This window comes from Lathyrus oleraceus, chromosome 3 (genome assembly GCF_024323335.1).
Source record: "Lathyrus oleraceus cultivar Zhongwan6 chromosome 3, CAAS_Psat_ZW6_1.0, whole genome shotgun sequence".
Taxonomy (NCBI): Eukaryota; Viridiplantae; Streptophyta; class Magnoliopsida; order Fabales; family Fabaceae; genus Lathyrus; species Lathyrus oleraceus.
In genome coordinates, this window is record NC_066581.1 from 17,641,228 (window position 1) to 17,657,229 (window position 16,002).

Sequence of the window (16,002 nt, forward strand, 5' to 3'; positions counted from 1 at the left end):
TATTCAACTGCGTATAATCAACACATAGTCGCATACTATCATCTTTCTTCTTCACCGATAACACTAGAGCTCCCCAAGGCAATAAACTTGATCTAATAAATCTATTTTCAAGTAAGTCTTCCAACTGATTCTTCAATTATCTCAACTCTGATGCGGACATTTCGTATGGTGCCATAGAAACTGTCCTAGTACCAGGTACAAGATCAATAGTAAACTCCACCTCTCTCTTGGGCGGAAGTTCAGACATGTCATTCGGAAACACCTCTGGAAATTCACATAACACTGGTAACCTTTCAATAATCGCCTGACTCTCCACAGATAGATGGGAAAACATTATGTTGTAGCTTCATCTTTCAACAATTCCTTCAATTCTTTAGCAGATATAAAATCATCTTCTTGTTTATCTTCAGAAGCAAGAAACCGTAAAGTTTTGTTGTAATAATTGACATAAACATGGTTGAACTCCAACCATTTCATTCCCATAATTACATCCATATCTTCCAGTGGTAAGAAAATTAAATTAATACCAAAGTCCTTGCCATAGATGGACAAAGGATAATTCAGACATACCAAACAAGTAGTCACCGACCCATTAGTTGAAGTGTCAATAACTAGTCCACCATTCAGAGTAGACAAAACACGACCCACTTTTCGTACACAATTAGCAGAAATAAACGAGCGTGTTGCACCCGTATCAATAATAGCAATCAAAGAAATATCGTGAATATAACATGTACCTCTAATCAACCTGATAGAACTGTTAGGCTGAGATCCAGCCAACACAAACACCTTCCCTCCAGTCTGAGATTTCTTTGGTTTCTGACAAGTGGTGCTGATGTGACAAAGTTCCCCACAATTATAACAAGTAGGCACATTAGTTTTCCAATCAGCAATCAGATGTTTTGACTTCCCATATTTGAATCATTTATTTTCATCACTTTTACATTCATTGGCGCGATGTCTTGCATCACCATACCTATAACACTTGATATGAGCAGGATCATCTCCCACACTTGGCCTTCTATCATATGAAATTCCCTGTTTCCGTTTGTCAGCTGGAACATTATATAACTTTCCATGATTCAGCTGTTTCCCTTTTTCTCACCTAAACTTTTATAATAAGCAAACTGAGCTTTACCGTCCTCATCATATATTATGCATTTGTTCACCAGTTTAGGAAACCGACGAGTCTGTTGATAACTGATGCCCTGCTTGATCTTAGAACGCAACCCATTCTCAAGCTTGATACATTTGGAAACCACTACAACTGCATCATTGTAGTGTGAACAGAGTTTCATAAGTTCCTCGAACTTAGCAGCATATTCAGCAACAGTTGAGTTCCCTTGTTTTAATTCCAGAAACTCAATCTCTTTCTTACCACGTACATCTTCTGGAAAAAACTTGTCCAGAAACTCTCCTTTGAACACAACCCATGTAATTTCATTACCCGCAGCTTCCAATCTCTGGCGAGTGTTACCCCACCGATCATCAACTTCCTCAGTTAATATATGCTTACCGAACTGCACTTTTTGTGCCTCAGTACATGCCATTACCATGAAAATATTATCAATGTGCCTAACCCATGCTTATGCTCCCTCTAGATCATACATTCCTTTGAAGGTAGGCGGGTTGTTCCTCTGATACTTTCCCAAGTTACGTAACTCATCATTTCCCCCCCGTTGGTTGTTATGTACAACTTGAGCCACTACTTGCAAGGAGGCAGCAATAACACCATCATTCCTACCAGCCATATTCTAAACATATCAACACATGGTTAGAAGAAACTTATATCAATATTCACATACTAAAAACTTATAAGACACAATACATCTGGTCGGACGGACCAACCTGCTATGATACCACTTTATAACACCTTACTCCCCTATTTAAATAAATAAATAAAATATAAATAATTAAATCAAGTGGGATGTCACATCCACATAAGTTGAAGTTTAAAAGTTTAATTCAACTCATATAAATCACATTGTTATAGTGGAATTACAAACATTTTTTGTTCGGCATCCAAAGCCTCACCCAAACATCCAAACAATAGTAGTTTAAAACAATAATCCTTATTATTTAAATATATGTAACATGAAAAACACATAGGTAAAACAACTCCAATGTTACGTATCAGAGTGACTACACTAGAAGACCCGACCGATAGCAACATATTGTGCACCGTCAACTACTTAGGTACCTGATTTTCTGTACTCCAAAGGAGTAAAAACACAACAAACAAAAAGGGGGTAAGAAATACATTAATATAATTAATCAGTGCATAACATGCTAAAGATAGTATTCATGCGTAATGCGCCACAATCATTCACAATCCACATTCCCACCATAACTAAACACCATACGATATAATGAAAATGCAATGAGACTCCATAACTCAACCTAATGCATGTGGTACTGATTGATTATCAACATTTCATCATACAAACCTGATTCCCCCTTTGGAATCCCAAACTTCCCATTTGAAGTTTCAGATAAGTATAACGTTCCCCTTCGAACTTCAACTTTTCTCCACCAACTCAACAATTTATGAATGCATGGCATGCAAAAATGCAACTGACACACTTGTCATCAATCATGTCGTGATCCAAAATAGATCACACAACTACAACCATGTACAACATAATCCACCCTTATGGATTATCACAATCACAAGTGAACAAACAATTCAAATGATTCACCATTTCACAATAATTTACTGATACAAACTTCGTTATGGTTCATTCTAACACACACCAATATTATAATACATCGTGGTCCACCATTGATCCCTCAATACACTTATCTAATACGTAGTCCACCCTTCTGAACTACCACTAACATTATTAACACACATACTAATCATTTGTCACACAACAATTAAATTATCGATACATACTTCATTCATATCCATCAAATTTTTAAACTTCCTTCCACCTACTTTAACCCTCTAATATATCGATTAAAATGATTTCTCCCCTGAATCAAAATTGTAATACTCCCTCTCAGCTAACTAATGTACCAAATCCTACCTTAAAACGTGACACGAGTCGAAAGTTATGATTAAAATCGTACAAAGGATTTTTTTAAAATGAAGTTGTTTTGAAGGACTAAAACAGTACGAGCCCAACACATCACAAACCCTCAATTTCCATCCTATAAACATCCCTCACAATATTTTCATGGATTTTTCATTAACCATGTACATATATCAACAATTCATTCACCAAACACCAACACATCATCACTTTATAATTTCCGATAAGTTGTTTATCAGGTTCATATTCCCAAAACCCTTATTCCATTATCATGACAGAAAAGTTTGGCAAGCATCATCATATCAAATTCATACAACAATCAAGGCTTTATATATAACAATCACAATCTAATCATCTCATCATAAAAATATTGAAAACCATCGATAATTTCAATCAAAAACATGGTAAAGAGTAAACCTAAGAGGGAAAGACCCCTCCGTAGCCTCTCATAGATATACACCCTTATCAGAATTATTTCTTGTAAGACCCCAAGTTTGATCCTAAGATCCCTCATGCTATCTCACCATATGCATTGGCTTTGGGATCACACCTTGGCATCCTCCTTACCCTTCATTCATTGGGTTTTCATTGAGAGAGATCACCAAGCACATCTGATTGTAACATACTTTGTTTACTAACCAAAATACCGAAAATATGTCTATGTATAACTTTGTTTCTTTTGTAGGTAGTGTGTGCATCCACCAATGCCTCTTCAACCTCACAACTAGGGTTTGAGACCCTCAGTGCAAAGAGATCAATAAAGATATGGTTCACAATGGTTCTATACATCATATATGGATCCCCATGTTCTTCATTTATCATTTGGATGAAGAAATCATCAAGAGTTTGAAGCTTGTTTGCCTTGGAAACCCTAATTCATCTAGGTACCTTGTGTGACTTCCTCAACAATTTTCTTCAACATTTGGACCAATACATCAAGGGATACTTTATTTTACATCACCTTATGCCTACATGATCCTCCATGAGTCCAAAAAATCAAGGGAACTTCAAGTTTGCAAGTTGGTTCAAAGAGGTTGACCAGAGAAAGTCAACTAGTCAAAACTGGGGTTCACTAGACCCTATCTCCTACACTTTTTGTCATATGAAACGTTACTCCTAATTACTTTTTGTCCAAGAGAAATGTTACTCCTAATTACATTCAAAAAAACTTTCATGTTGGCATCAAGATCTAGTTTTGCTTGGAAAGTCATTTTTTATGGTGAAAGATTATAGGTCATTTTGTTTGTGTCCTAGTTAGGAGGTCAACTTCCAAGGACCATAACTTGATCAATTTTTGTGATATGAAGTCCATCCAAGTTTCATGATCAATTTAAAGATATCATATCAAACTTTTAATCTTTGAGAAATGTCAAATTCAACTTGAAATGGCATGTTCCAAGAGGATACATTATAGGTCATTTTGGGCCAATACCATTGAACAAACAATTTTCCTCAACTTATAAAATGCATAACTCCTTCATGAAAAATCCAAATGAGGTAAGATTTGTTACCAAATTGAATAATACTGAAAGATATACAACTTTGATGAAGGAACCATTTCCATTTTAAATTCATAGCAAAAGTTATTCAAGGTGGAAGAAGTGGATATTTGACTTGGTACTTAGTAAAATTTCAATTATGTTTGATTTCTCAAACTTCCACCTCAAAATTTATCATGATCCAAGATTCAAATGGAAAAGTATTCAAAAGTTATTCCCCATGATGTCACCTTTCCAAAAAGTCTACCTCATTTGGACAAGAATTGAAGGACTAGCGCATGGGTTCTTCACAAGGCTTCATTTGGTAAGATTTATGTTCCAAATTCATTTCAATAATGCATGACATATGACATCATTTCAGGTTGATTAGTACAGAATATTGGATCATTTGGCATCATGAATTGGGCCTTGTACACGCCCATGCATCCATGCAAGCAAGAGTTGCTAAAATTGGCAAAAATTGAAAGTGTGTAAAAAGCAATGCATAACCCTATAAATACATGACCTTCGTGATCAGAATGAGGAGCCCGCTGGACCAAGCTTTGAACCATTACCTCCCTAACCTCCATTAAAGGATAAACTTGAAGATTTCACTTGAAATCGAGTTTCAAATCTCCTTCTGTTTTGAGATTGAAACTCCAAGAATCCAAGCCTCTCTTTGATCAATTTCACTTCCTGTAAGCTTCTAGAGTCAAGCCAAGTCAAATTGCAAGCAAGATCAAGCTGATTTGAAGGTCGCCGAAGGTGAGATTTCAGAAACTTTTCTTCTTCGATTCTCCCTCATTTCTCAACTATTTTCATTGATTTTTTGTTTGCTGAAGTCCTACCAATGTAGGCAACAAGATTGAGTTGCTTTGAGGTCAAATTGAAGTAAGTCAGTTCATGATCCTCAAAATTCAAATCCATGTATCTTTCTATATACTTGGAATTGAAAAAAATTAAGGCCAAATTCGAGCTCTTGAGCATTTTTCCTTTTAAAACATGTCCACGCTTTTTATTTTGCTGAAGGTTGGTGGTGGACCAGTCCAGTGAGGTCCACCGGAGAAGAAGCCCGGAGCTAGGGCTCCGTTGGTGCGTTGGCATTCTCTCAACCTTTTGATCCGTTTGAAATATTTTAATCTCAGCCTTTCCTTGTGATTACCCTGTGTGTGATGCTTTGACTAAGGTGCATCGTGGATAGCGCGTGCTGCCATCAGATTTTCCACATCATTTAATGAGGGAGATCTAATGGCCCTTGATTTTTGTTATTTTCTGATTTTTCATTTAATGTCTTATTTTGTTTAATTCATAATAAATCCATTTTTAATCCAAAAAATATGGGACTTTCACCAAAACAAATTAAATATTTTCTGTTCCATATTCTGAATTAAAATTAATTTTTGGATTGATTTTGGTATCTTTCATGAATTAAGTGTTTTTATGCATATTTTTAATTATTTAAAAATACTTCTGACTTTTTAAAAAATCATGAAATTTTTGTCCAAGGTCCTTTGACCTTGTTTGACCTAGGATAAATCCCTTGGACATTTATTTGGTATTTTAAAGGGATTTGAGGTTTTGTCCAAATTAAAATATATTTTAATTCATTTTTAAATTGATTTTTAATTGATTAAATGTTTAAAAATTATGTTGAGCCATTTTTATGGTCTTGTGATGTTTGAATTTATGTTTGTGCCTTGGTCATGGTGATTTGACTTTTGTTGGATCAAAACCATTGGATTTAGGGGATTGATGAAATGTATATTTCATCTCCCAAAATGAATGGATGGTTTTGATCAGATGAAATTACTCTCATGATCAATTTGTGTTTCTATTTCCCCTTCCCTCTTCATATTCATCCATATTCTTCCCCATTCCCCCATTTGACCAATGAAATCTCTAATGTCTAAATGCTAATTGATTCATCAATGACCTTGTGTCAGATGAACCAATACAAGTATGGATGAGATAGGTCCGCCCCTCTTGATATTTTCTTTTAGTGTGTGGTATATTTTATAAGTTTGGTTATTTGTAACAAATCTCTAACATGAATTAACACCTTTATTTTTATTGTCCGGCCTCAGATGGTTGTGACTTCTACATAAGTCAAATTACGATTGCTTAACATAGAGCTAAATTTAATCAAAAAGGTATAACATTCTAGTAAGTAAGATTGTAAGTCTCCCATTCTTCATGGAATTGTATGGAGACTTGACCTTTTTTTCTTTCATGAGAGCTAGTGGCATACTTGTTGAATTATCCAAGTTGGAGCCCTTCTTATGGATGAAATCTTGGTTCAAGGATCCATACTTGTGAATGAATGGTTAAGTATTCTCCAAAGAATTACTTAATCAATTAAAACTCAACACTAACATTTGACTAATCTTTGACTAACTCTTATTCATTTTTCTTTTAATTTCAAGTCATTTACTTTATGCAATTTAAATTTCAGTCATTTATCATTCATTGCCATTTACATTTCATGCAACTTGTTTATGTTTAAGTTTTTTTTCACTTTGCTCATTTGAGCCATATCTTGTGACTGTATATATTTGTTTATCGAATTTTGACTTTGTTTGTGGTCTTAGGACCTTAAAACACCTAATAACAACAAAGCCCTAAAAAACATTTGGTGGACTGTTGGGACTTGACCTAAGCTTTGGACTTAGAATTGGGCAACTTTCCCTGTGCTAAAGGACTTGACCAATGCTAACATCTGAGACTGGGCTATCTATGATAGTGACTTTCATCTGATGCAAGACTTTAGATCTCTTTGGTTCATCTGCTACTTTTCCTATATGCTTAATTGTTACTTTGTTATAATCTTTGTCTGATGTTTTATTCTGAGTTGATCAAGGAATATTTCATCTGCTACATTAGAAGAAGATGAAGACTGCTAGCTGTTGGAATGCTTGCTTGGATGTGGCTATCTTTATTTGATGCCTTGATCTTTATGATGCCTGAATGTTGCCCATTGCTTATTGCTTATTGCTTGATTAAAGTCCAAAGTAAAACGGGTTTCTATATGACATTCTTGTCTGTTGGATTGCATCCCATTGGTCAGATCTTTTCAACTCTTAACTTTTAAATTTTTGCTTAGGGTAGTCTTTTCATATCCTCCCACTTCTTAAATTTCAAAATCTCTCCCTCTTTTCAAAAACTTTCTTTGTTTGTGATTTCAACTCAGACATGTTTTAATGATTAGAAACTTTGGCCTTATGCTAATAAATTATTTAAAATATATTCTTAAATCAAATTTGTAAATAAACTTAACCATATTGACTTAAATTTCAAAAGACAAAAAGAACTAACAAACTCATTCAAAGCTTTGGCCTTTTGTGCCTTTTTCTTTAATTTTTGTTAAAAATCAATTCATCAACTCATTTGAAATTTTTACCACGAATTACTCTGTTTTTATCCATCATTTTTATGTTGGTACGTAGGCACAAGACCAAAGGTCTTATCAAACACAAAATATAATCAATGGATTCTTCTCTCATCCCTACACTCTTTATTTTATCAAACATCTTTTATACCAAAAACATATGCACACATAAAAAGGTCTCCCTAGGAGTACCTAGGACACTTTGGGTGCTAACACCTTCCCTCTGTGTAACCAACCCCCTTACCTGTAATCTCTGGCGTTTTATTAGTTTTGATTTAAAAACTTCTTATCCTTGGGTTTTGTTCGTACTTTTCCCTTTTTCCTTTGGAAACAATAAAAACGCGGTGGCGACTCTGGTTTTATTGACGTCAAGTTTGTCCATAGCTTGATGCTCATGAATTTACTACTACAGAAATTAAATGGCGACTCTGATGGGAGTAGTCCTCAGTGGGTTTAGCCTACTTTTTATGTGAATATATTTGTATATTTGATGTTTGTATATTTTGTGTGTGTGATATAATATGTCTGTTGTGCTTGGTGATCTCTTAGTGGTGAGATAAGTTCAAACCCGAACTTGAGTGAAATTAAGATAGGAGGATGGTATAGTCATGTTCAACTTGTGTGGAGTAGTCCTTAACAAGTTGGCTTGAGATCCATCTACTCAATGGAGACCTCTTTGGAGTTACTGATGTCACACAAGTTATTTGTGGATAGGCATTACTTTCTCTAAATTTGGGGTCCGAGAAGCTGGGGACCTAGAACATTTAACCCAAATTGGCCTATTTAGGACGTAGTGCGGAGATTGTTCAAGTGTAGACTTGATAACAGTTGTTACATGATACTACACTTAGACGAGTTTCTCTTGAGAATATTATGGGTTGATGAGTCAGTCATCCTAACCAATAATATCTGATAGATGAGATTAAGACTTAAGACACTTTTATAGAACATGATCTGCAATTTTTTTCCCTTAGTACACTCCTTTGGGATGGTTCTTAACCAGACTCCATGCTCGTGACCCACAACAAACCATTTGATTCTCGGTTGATCTTATCAAGTCTTGTCAATATTAATAGAAATTGGATGTTGATAAGGTGAAAACCATAATCCACCAAAATGGATGATTGATCTTGATGATGACTTGATCCATCCCTTGACCTTTGTTTGTGTTTGCTTTATTTGTGATCCCTTGTGTGTGATTGTTGCATTCATGCATACATGCGCATCATGACATTCATCACAGAAAATAAATTTCAAGGAAACTTAGGTCTTATTTACAAATATTTCCAGACCATGGATTATGGACGAAGGAACACTAAGAAGTACAGTTTCAGATGTCCTGATTTGAAAGAGCTAAGGAAGTTGTCATCCTTTGTATTAGATCCCTTGGAATTCAAGCAACACCATGGGAAGCTCTTGTCTATGTTATCTACTGATGTGGTTGAAGGACTTCTGAGTGTTTTGGTTCAGTTCTATGACCCTCTCTACCGGTGCTTCACTTTTCCAAATTATCAGTTTGTGCCCATGTTGGAGGAGTATGCCCATCTCTTGGGTATACCCGTATTTGACAAGGTACCTTTTAGTGGATTAGAGGAGATCCTGAGACCTCATATTATAGATGAAGCTCTTCATCTGAAGAAGTCTGAGATTGATGCTCATTTGGTGACAAAAGGAGGAATTATAGGGTTGACTTCTGAGTTTCTCATTGGTAGAGCTACTGTTTTTGCTCAAGCTGGTAGCATGGATGCTTTTGAAGCTATTTTGATATTGCTCATCTATGGCTTGACCTTGTTCCCTAATATTGACGATTATGTTGATGTTAATGCCTTTAGAATTTTCTTGATTGGGAATCATGTTCCGACTCTGTTGGGTGACATGTATTTCTCTTTGCATTTGAGGAATTCAAAAGGTGGTGGGACTATTGTGTGTTGTGTTCCTTTTCTGTACAAGTGGTTTATTTCACACTTACTTTAGACGCCTGCTTTCATGGAGAACCGACAATGTCTACGGTGGTCCCATAGACTTATGTCTCTCATTAATGATAATATTGGTTCGTATGATTCTATACTGGATAGCTTGGACATTATTGACAGTTGTGGTGAGTTCTCTAACGTGCCTCTCATTGGTACTCAAGGAGGAATCAACTACAACCCAGCATTGGCCTGTCGTCAACTTGGGTTCCCCTTGAGAGATAAGCCCAATAACACTCATTTAGAGGGTTTATTTTATCAAGAGGGTAAAGATCCCCAACATTTGAACAAAAGGATGATACATGCTTGGTATAATGTACATAGGAAGGGAAGATCCGAGCTTGGTCCATGCAATTGTGTAGCTTTGGAAGCTTACAATATTTGGGTGAAAAAGAGAGCTTTGGAGCTCAAGATGTTGTACGCTTGTGACAGACCTACGCCTATGGTTATGGATGAGCCATCAAGTCTCCCTAACCAAGATGTAGAAGAGTTAGAAGACGTACTCACCAAGATGAAGCAAGAGAGAGATATGTGGGAAGAATGGTTCCATGCTTTGAGCCGAAAGCATGAAGAGTTACAACTTGAATTGAAAGACAAGGATGCACTTATTGAGATTTTTGAAGACCGAGCAGTGATGAGACAAAGAGAGTCAAATGGTTTATATTCCTCTAGCATGCCTCAACCTTCCAGTGCTTGGAAAAAGATTATTGATCAGCTAGTCCTTGAGAAGGCTCAGACGAGGACATCCTTTGAGTCTGAGATTCGACGCATCCGAAGGAAGTATGCACCCATAGCCAGATCATCTGATGCAGTTGCTAGGGATCCTTAGGATGATGGTTTCCTTTTCTCTTATTTGTACTTTGGTTTCTGAAATTATACTCAGTGTAATCCTTCCAAATTTTATGAATAAAAAGAGATTTTATGGTCAATCGAATTATTATTATTAATTGAATATATATATTTGCAAATAAGACTTCATACATTCCTTGAAATTAAAAACAATCGAAAACATTGCATTTCATGCATCATTTGCATTACATGTTTCTTCCTCCAAATGTCTTATCAGTTCTTCTTATGTGCATCAGCCAAGCTGACTCACCGCTATAACACTCGTGCTAATCAATCGAAGAGGATGAAACATCTAGAGCAAGAAAACAAAGATCTGAAGGACGAGATCTCCAGACTTATGGTGCTAATGGAATATGTGATTGCTGCTCAAAATTAGCCGTCACCATCTTCTGCAACTCCTCCTCCTCAAAGGACTGTTATTTCTGAAATTGTTTCATCAACTGTTCTTGTTGCTTCTGTCAGTCAACCTTTTCCTGCTATGCCTGCTGGATTCCCTTGGGGAATGCCACCAAACTTGATGCCAGAGGGGTATGCACCCACATTTGTTTCTCTGCTGGCATCTAGCCCGGTCATGTCAGGGCCTCCTCCCATCATTCACACTCTTCCTCATGTCGAGGACACTATCTACCACTCTCATCCGTCTGAAGGTCTAGACGTCTATGAAAAGATGGATGAAATGAAAGATCAATTCCTTGAGTTTCACAAAGAGTTGAAGACTCTGAGAGGGAAATACTTGTTTGGAAAGAGTGTTGTTGAACTCTGTTTGGTCCCCAACGTTAAGATTCTGGTGAAATTCAAGGTTCCAGACTTTGAAAAGTACAAACGGAATACTTGCCCGCTGAGTCATCTTGTTATGTATGCCAGGAAAATGTCTACTCAAACTGATAATTACCAGCTATTGATTCACTACTTCCAAGATAGTTTAATTGGAGCTTCCCTGAGATGGTATATGGGCATGGACAATGCTAACATACTGTCATACCCCAATTTTGTCCGGGCATTTTTAAAAATTGCATATATTCGACTTTAATTTCAATTTGCATCATTTGTATAGTATGACATGCATTTCATCATGAATAATACCTAAAATATCAGTCGAAATAAATTCTTGAATATACAGATCAATTGGTTGAATCATTTCTCAAATACGTGCAAAATCAGCGGGTAAAAAGTTTCAAAATTAAACTTGCAGACGTCAGTATTATTAATCTATGGTTCACGTAGTTTAACCTAGTGCACTTTTTATATTTTCGGAAACTTTTTCGGTCGCATTTTGATCCGTCCGAGCCTTTCAACCAATGAAAATTTATTTCAGAATTTAAAGAAACGCTGTATTTTTTCAATAAGTATATTTTGTGCTGATCATTTTAGTGCATCCGATTTAATTTTTCGAGCAAATTTTCGCCCGACATTTAATCATTTTTTGTCGCTTTATTTTTATTCTTTCGTCAAATTAATCGGGATAATAAAATAGAATTTTCCATGTTCTCATTTTATTTTTATCATGTGTATTTAGAAAGATGTGAATTTTATTTGATTTGGTTGATTTAAATTGTTGTAAGTCAATTAAATCATCTAGAATAGGCATTATTTGCATTTTAAATTATTTTTGTGTTTCTCTGATTCAATCTTAAACCTTAATTTAAATTAATCAACGGACCTCATTTGCAATCCATGCCCATTTCTATTATTCAATCACAAAATAAGAATAGATAGTAGTATTAAAAACTTAAAAAAAGGGGATCCCTCTACTACTTTTGGATTTTTCCCAACGTCTCTCTCCACTCCAATGGTCCCCACACGTTTCCAACATCTCTCTCAAGGCCCTCTCAAAAGATCACGCATGGCAAGGACTTTTTAGGCAGGATTTGAAATACTCCCTTTCACGTGAGGAGAGAGGGGGGTGCAGAGGGGAGTAAATACTCTCTCTGTACGTTGGGTCTTAAAAAGAGGGTGCTCCCAACTGTCATAAAAAAGAGACTTTCCATGATTTAATAAGAGGAGAAAAGGTGGCAACCTAATCTAGAGGCTCTCTCTCTAAAAACGGAAAAGAAAAAAAGAAAAAAAGAATGAGAAAAGAAAAGAAAAACGGAAAGGGTTCTCTTCATCTGCAGAAAGAAAAGACGACGGTTCCTCTTCTTTTTCCCAAAGACACCACACTACACAATACACCGTCTTCTCCTTTTCTTCACCACGTCACAGCCACGCAAACACATCACACCTCCTTCACTCACCTTCTCCAACAACGACCTTCCATATTCCATACCATAACCCTCTACCTTCAGCCGCTCACTCACAACTATCCACCTTTTCTTCTTCCTTGGCCAACGCGCCAAAATCGCATCCACCGCCGTGAACATTCACCAAACCGCCGAACAACAAACATCCTCCACCACAAATCAACATGCACCTCACTGATCCAACACAAATCTGGATTTATATAACCTCATTTTCTTAATAACCCCTCTAACAACACGAGAACACAACAGTGAAAAAAAGAAACAACATCATCTTGCTTCACCTAAAGACAACAATCGACGAACTCCCCTTTTTATGTTTTCCTCACTTCACCTCCACCACCAAACCTCCAATCGCCGCCGCGGTAACCCCTTCCGACACCAAATCGCAACCTCCGCGCCACTTACAACCTCACCAGATAGCTTGTCTTCATCAATTTTCCAGGTCCACCTCGGCGCTGCTTAACTTTCGGCAACAACAACATATGATCTGCTGTCTTCATCAGTATCTGATCTAAAGGCAACATATGCCGGTGAAAATTGCTCATCAATAGAAGACGCGTCTCTTTAAGATTCATTTCCGATCAACTGCTAATTCGCAACAATAACGATAATAATTTGAAACAATTTTTCGGTTGTATGTTCATCGGAAATTTGTGTCGGATTCAACTGGGTTATACTTTTGTTCCTTTCATTCCTTATTTCATTTATTTATTTATTTTTATTTATTTTGTCTATCTTTTATTTTTTATACAATTATTGTTTGTTATAATGTAAAATTTTAGGTTAATATTGCTTAAATTGTTAAATTCTGTTACTATGAAATTATCTTTATATTTTTAATATTTGTTTTGATTTTTTAGGTGTGTTGTTAGAATATGCTGGTATTTTGTTTCTATGATGATATCAAGTATGCACTTTGTGGAACTAACATGCTTCTGGTGATTATAGGCTTTCAATGTGTAAATATAAATTGGTTATTACTTTTTAATTTTGTTTGCGTTTTTTTCCGTGAATTTGGCATGAGCTTCGGATTGATATGTATACGACACATTTTATCCTGTCATCGAGTATTCTTGAACATATGTATTCCTTATGTAGCCTACATTGTGCAACCCCATGTGTCATAGGTATTGGTGTTGCTATTTTGTTGGTCATGTTTGTCATCTTCATGGATTCTGCTGTAGCTATAACTTCTTGGCCCATAGTTAATAATAGTATAAAGGTAGCTGAAGGTGAGAAAAACAAGAAAGGGGGGGTTTGAATTGTTTTGAAAAATAAGCGCTTTTCAAAATGAAAATCACACAAGGATTTTATACTGGTTCGCTTATAACACAAAGCTACTCCAGTCCACCCGGCCAAGGTGATTTCGCCTTCAACAATGACTTAATCCACTAATCTTGAAAGATTACAAACAACGTCTAAGAAAAAAATCTCTTAGCCCTCTCAAGTATACAGACTACACAGAGTCACTTGAGGAAATCAACAAACAATAAATGAAAGATTTATGTAATCTAGAGTGCTTCTAAGAAAGCAAATATTACAGTGTTAAGAACAAGAGTTTTTCACGTTATAAGCAAAAGCTTCGTGAATATCTTAGAGAGAAAGAATGTTTTTTTCTTGACTTGGTGTTTCAGTATAATTTTGGCTTGTTGGCTTACTGACTTGTTAGCTAGTATATTTTTGAAAGTTGATTCTCAATCCTTTATATAGATCAGTGAGGTAGTAGTTGAAACTGGTGGATATTGAGATGAAGTCACGCCATCACATAAATAGCTTCTGCAGGATGACTTTTTCTTCTTGAAATGACTACTTACCACAAGTAGTATTTTCTTTATTGAAGTTGGAGATTAACGTCTCTTTCTCAATTAGGAAATCCATTTGCAAATCTTTTCTTGACTTAAACGTTACTCTTCCATGATTAGCAATTTCATGCTCAGAGTCTTCAAGTATTTGAGAATCTTGGAATCCTGCTTCTGATGTAAATCTCTTTTGAGTTCTGATGGATTTCTTCAGATAGCGCTGATAACTTCTGAAGCTTAGAGATAGCATAGTTCAGAGTCAGAACTTCTAGAGCTACTTCTTGTTCAGATACTTCTGATACTTTGCTGTTTTGCTCAGAGTTAGACTTTCTTGAACTTGTTTCCACTTCAGATGCTTCTGATCATTTGATATTTTGTATCTGATCTTGTTTTGTATCTGATGACATCATTAGATTCCTTCCTTCTTTCTTTAGAATCCTGCACACTTAGAAACTTTTCGTTAGGGTGCCATTTTTGGTTTCATCCTTTGTTATCATCAAAATCAAGGAATCTGTTGTAGAACAATTTTTGTTCTTACAATCTCCCCCTTTTTGATGATGACAAAACAATCTTAATTAGCAGATGAAACATGAATAATATTAGATCAGATAGACAGAAGCTCCCCCTGAGATAATGCTAGGGAGTTCAGAAGTTCTTACCAGAGTTTCTTAAGTACAGAGGTTTCTGAAACTTTCTGCAATTTCTTAAGTTCAGGTTAGATAAATTTTATTTTTAAGAAAAAAATATGTTGCAGAATGCTTAAGGTATTAGACAATATTTTCATCAGAGCTATTAATAACTTCTCCCCCTTTTTGTCAGAATCAAAAAGACATAGTAAAAAATAAATAAAGAGAAAAACTGAAATTCATATAAAAGCACAAAGGCAACAAGAAAACATCAGATTCAGAGAGAGAGAGCAAAAACAAAGACAACAGGCAAGCAAAAAAAATAAATCCTAAGTGCCTAAGGGTTCGGAGGCGGAGGCATTCTCTGAAGCAGCATAGCAAGCATGTTCTGGATGTTGTCGTTGACAGTATCTTGCTTGTCCATTCTGGCCCGGAGTTCATTCTGATCTTGCTTGAGTTCTTTCAGAGTCTGAAGAACCGTAGGAATCACAGAAGAGGACTCCCCCAGAGTCAGAGCCTTCTGAGCTTGAGCTTCAGCAGCAGCTTGAGCTTCTGCATCTGCCAGAGCCTTTGCTTCAGCTTCCTTTTGCCTTAGGATTTCAGCTTCCTTAGCAAGTCTT

General features: G+C 36.1%; 1 protein-coding gene across 1 annotated transcript; it reads right to left on the reverse strand.

Moving 5' to 3' along the window:
* Positions 1-333: 333 nt before the first annotated feature.
* LOC127129428 (uncharacterized) lies at positions 334-1,550 on the reverse strand. Its single transcript, XM_051058613.1, has 3 exons — positions 1,139-1,550; positions 977-1,055; positions 334-832 (listed from the first exon to the last, which is right to left on the reverse strand). Exons 1-3 carry the CDS (start codon positions 1,548-1,550, stop codon positions 334-336), a joined length of 990 nt encoding a protein of 329 aa, XP_050914570.1.
* Positions 1,551-16,002: the final 14,452 nt, after the last annotated feature.